The sequence below is a fragment of the Oryctolagus cuniculus genome, chromosome 17, assembly GCF_964237555.1.
Source record: "Oryctolagus cuniculus chromosome 17, mOryCun1.1, whole genome shotgun sequence".
Taxonomy (NCBI): Eukaryota; Metazoa; Chordata; class Mammalia; order Lagomorpha; family Leporidae; genus Oryctolagus; species Oryctolagus cuniculus.
In genome coordinates this window covers 63,294,051-63,298,531 of record NC_091448.1, presented here as the reverse complement: position 1 = coordinate 63,298,531, position 4,481 = coordinate 63,294,051, and the positions used below count along the sequence as shown (strand labels likewise).

Below are 4,481 nucleotides of genomic sequence, written 5' to 3'. Positions count from 1 at the left end.
AGTGGGATTAAAGCAATGAGGTAATAACATGGTGAATGTCAATAAATAATGAATCAGGAAAAGCAGTAAGGGCAATCACATGAGACTGTAGAAGAGACAGAAGAGAATAAGAGAAGGAGGATCAGGAAAGCTCTCAAGCAAAGTGGCCACTTGGGGGTGAACCAACGGAAAAAGGAAGACCTTTCTCTCTGTCTCTCACTGTCCTACTCTGTCTGCCAAAACACACACATACACACACACACAGTCAACATAAGGTGGGGACTTGAGGAGGGCTCAGAAGATCTTGGGTAAAAGCTGCTGAGACAGGCAGGCTGTAGGGAACCATGAGGAAGGGAGATTCTTACAATATGCTGAAGGTGCCATTGTAGCTGTTGGGCTCTGGTACAGGAACTCTGTGAAGCTTCTGCACTGGGCTGAGGCCAGTGCATGAAAGTGTCTCATCTTTGCAGGTGCAGAGCTCACAGACATTTATGGTGGCAGCCGCATTCAGGGGTTGATCTGTGACTTCAGTTAGGGTTGAGTGCTGAGTCTGAACCTGGCCTGGATGTAGATCTGTAGTCTTCTTCAGGGATGGAGAATGGCCAGCTTTTGCAGTGGGTACCAGAGTTATGGTTAGCTCCATCTTGGAAGGCTGAGCTATGACACTGGGTGATGTTGGGTGCTGAGCTTGATGCTGACCTGCTGTTGGAACTGTCATCTCATTGTCCCCTGGGGACTGAGTTATGAGCTCCTTTAGTGGCTCTGTAGACTGAGTTAGGGTCATTTGCATGGTAGTAGAAGGTGTAGCCTCTGTAGTACGTTGTGGAGTTTGGGTAATTTCCAGGTCCAGAGGCTTGACTGTGACTTGAGGCAGGTTTGTATACTGAGTCTGAATCTGGACTGGAGGTGAAAATGTCACCTCAGGGTACATTGGATAAGGAGGAGGAGATATAGACTTGAAGGCTGTAGAATGTTCATCCTGTGTAGTGGGTACCTGAGTTATGGTTGACTCTAACTTCGAAGGTTCAGCTGTGCCACTGGGTGACATTGGATGCGGAGTTTGATCTTGACTTGGTTTTGGAACTACCATCTCATAATAAACTGGAGGCTGATAGACCACTTCATTATGTGGCCCTGGAGGCTGCCCTGAAGTCTCCTGCATGGTTGGGAGTGGTTCACCCTCCACAACAGATTCTGGAGTTAGGGTAAGTTCTACATCAAAAGGTTGAACTGTGACTTCTGTCAGGGTTGGATGCTGAGCCTGAACCTGGTCTGGTTGTGAAAGTACCCCCTCATGGAGCACGGGAGGTACTTTAGTCTTCTTCAGGGCTGTAGAATGTTCAGCCTTCCTGGTACGCTTTGCATTTATGGTAAGCACTGTGTCCAAAGGCTGAACTGTGATGTGAGGCAATGTTGGATATTGAGCTTGATTATGACCCAGTGTTGGAACTGTCACCTCTTGATGTATTGGAGATTGGGTTACACCCTCCATGGGAGGTTGACTGGAGGTCTCCTGCATGTCTGTAGAGGGTTCAGTCACCATACTGCTGGTTTCTGGAGTTATGGTAAGTCCCAGGTCCAGATGTTGAGTTGTGGCTGGAGTCAGGTTTGGAGATGGAGCTGTAGTCTTGCTCAGGTCTGCAGGATGCTCAGCCTCTGTAGTAGGTTCTGTAGTAATGGTAAGTGCCAGGTCTAAAGGTTGATTTGTGACACTGGGTGATAGTGGAGGTTGATTTTGACCCTCATGATGCACTGGTGGCTGAGCTACAGATTCTTTAGGTGGAGTCTCCTGCACATTTGTGGCAAGTTCAGCCTCTGTAATGGGCTGTGGAGTTATTGTAAGTGCCAGATCAAAAGGTTGAAATGTGATGCGGGGTGATTTTGGAAACGGAGCTTGATCCTGAGCTGGTGTTGGAACTGTCACCCCCTGATATCCTGGGGGTTGAGCTATACCTTCCTTAGATGGCCCTGGAAGCTGAACTGGGGCCTCCTGCATGATTGGAGAAAGTCCGCCTTCCATTCCAGGTTGTGTAGTTATGGTGAGTTCCACATCCAAAGGTTGACCTGTGACTTTGGTCAGGTTTGGTTGCTGAGTTTGAAGCTCCTGCTGGGTTACAGATGATTGAGTGTCAGGGAAGTCTTGTGGCTTGGCTGGGGCTACATTTTGCACTGGAGCTTGTTCTGCATTCTTGAGGGGCTCTAGAGGCTCAGCTGGAGAAAGTTCCATCTTTTCAGGCAGTGCTGGAGGCTTGGCAAGAGGAGGCCCAAGCTGGGTTGGAGAAAATTCAACTTGCTTGGTGGGAACTGTAGGCTGGGCAGGTCCTTCCTGCTGACTCCAGTAAGGATAAACTTCTGGAGTGGGCTTTAGGGTTCTGGTAAGGTCAATATCCACATGTTTTGGTTTGGTTTTAGACATCCTTAAATGCTGAGTTCTGAGTATTTCTTCTGGAATATGAGGTGAAAATGTCATATTCATTGGAATAGCATCACTCATCTCTGGGAAGATATCTGAAGGCTGGTTTGTGTTTCCCTGTTGGAGTGGTAATTGGTAAGCACTCACGGGGCACTCTAGAGGTGGAACGGAAATCCCCTGCTGGCTTGGTGAAGGTTCCTTCAGTTGTTCAGGCTGAGCTGGGACCCCTGGAAGTGGGGAGTGCTCATCCTCTTCTGGGGGCTTTGGCTGCTGAGCTGTGTCTGCCTCCTGGTCTTTCAAAGGCTCATGCTCCGTAGGGAACACTGAGGCGTGAGCTTGGGCTTCCTGATGGATTGGAGAAGGTGCAGCCTCTTCGGGGGCCTGTAAAATTTCAGCTGTTTCCTCCTGCTGGGTCATAGAGGGTTTCTCATCCTGCATAACTTCTGGAGATTGAATTGGCAGTGGTTCAACCTCTTCAAGAGGCGTTGGAGGCAGAGCTGGGACTGAGGCCTGAGTTGTTGTGACCTCGTGGCTGACTGGAAATGTTTCCACTTCTGCTGCAGGTTTTGGTGTTAGGGTCAGCTGCAGGTCTGGAGGTTTAGTAGTCACATTGGGCAAGTCGTACTGCTGAACTTGATGGTGACCGGGAGGTAAAATGGTCACTGTGTGATGACTTGGAGGCTGGGCTGGGACTTCTGTCTTCTTTCCAGAAGATTCAACCTCCTCAGAAGACTCAGAGGGCCGCCTTGGTTGCTCCTGCTCACTGATATAAGGTTCGGTCTCCATAGGAGGGACTGGAGTCAGAGCTAGGGCCTCCAGCTGGCCTGGAGGAGCTTGAGTCTCCACCAGGGCCTCCGCGTACTGAGCAATCTGCTGCTGTTCTCTGAGAGAAGGCTCTGTCTCCACGGGAGGGCCTGGAGGAGGCTGAGTCTCCACCAGAGCCTCCGCATACTGAGCTATCTGCTCCTGTTCACGGGGAGAAGGTTCTGCCTCCACGGAAGGGCGTGCAGTGTGAGCTCTGGGTGCCTGCTGGAATGGGGAAGGTTCCGTCTCTGCAGAAGGGACCGGAGTCGGCTCTGGGGGTTCCTGCTGGGCTGGAGAAGCTTCTGTCTCCAGGGAAGGGCCCAGAGTTTGATATGGGGTCTCCTGCTGGGCTGGAGAGGGTTTGTTCTCTACAGAAGACTCAACATACTGAGTGGGCTGCTCCTGATCACTAATATAGGGTTCTGTCTCCACAGAAGGGCCCGGAGTCTGAGCAGAGCCCTCCTGCTGCACTGGAGAAGAGTCCCGCTCCATGGTGGGCTCCGGAGTTATGGTCAGCGCCACATCTGCAGGCTTGATGGTAACATTAGGCAGGTTATAACGGTGAACTTGATTCTGATCTGGAGACCAGTCCGTCCCCTTCTGCATCTGTGGAGTCTGAGCTATGATAGTCTCTTCAGGAGATTCTAGCGCTTGAGCTCAGGGATCTTGCTGTACTGGAGATTTGACTTCCACAGGGAGTGCCGAAGGCTTCTCCGGGGCTTCCAGTTGGCTTCTAGAAGGTTCAATCTCTGGAGACTCAGAAGGCTGAGCAGGCTGCTCCTGATTGCTGGAGGAATATTCAGTGTTCACAGGCAGGCCTGGAGGCTGAGCTGGGGCCCCCTGCTGGCCTACAGATGGGCTGACTTCCTCAGCATACTCTGAGGGCTGAGCTGTGGCATCGTTTTGGGTAGAGAAAGGTCCAGTCTCCTCAGGGAGATCTGAGGTCTGAGCTAGACCCTCTTGAGTCCAAGATTCCACCCTCCCAGGGAATTCCGGAGTCTGCACTGGGGCCTCTTGTTGGGCTGAGGGGAGTCCCACTCCCTCAGGATGCCCCAGAGGCTGAGCTGGAGCCTGCTCCGTGCTTGGAGTAGACTGAACTTCCTCACCTGCCCCTGAGGCTTCTGTCAGCTCCGTGTCTGCAGGTTTCAGTGTGACGCTGGGGAAGTTTGCTTGGAGAGCTACAATCTGAGGTGAGGATGGAGTGTTAAGATTGTGATTCACTGATGCCTGACCTACTACTTCTGCAGTAGCAAATGGATTCTGAGCGGGGGCCTCCTGCTGCAAC

The 4,481-nt window shown here is 51.5% G+C and overlaps 1 protein-coding gene across 1 annotated transcript; it reads right to left on the bottom strand.

Moving 5' to 3' along the window:
- Window positions 1–325: 325 nt before the first annotated feature.
- LOC138846267 (leucine-rich repeat-containing protein 37A3-like) lies at window positions 326–3,802 on the bottom strand. Its single transcript, XM_070061601.1, has one exon. It carries the CDS (start codon window positions 3,800–3,802, stop codon window positions 341–343), a length of 3,462 nt encoding a protein of 1,153 aa, XP_069917702.1. The 3' UTR covers window positions 326–340.
- Window positions 3,803–4,481: the final 679 nt, after the last annotated feature.

Coding starts and splice junctions, on each gene's coding strand:
- LOC138846267 (XM_070061601.1), bottom strand. CDS start 3,802: ATGCAGAAGGGGACGGACTGGTCTCCAGATCAGAATCAAGTTCACCGT.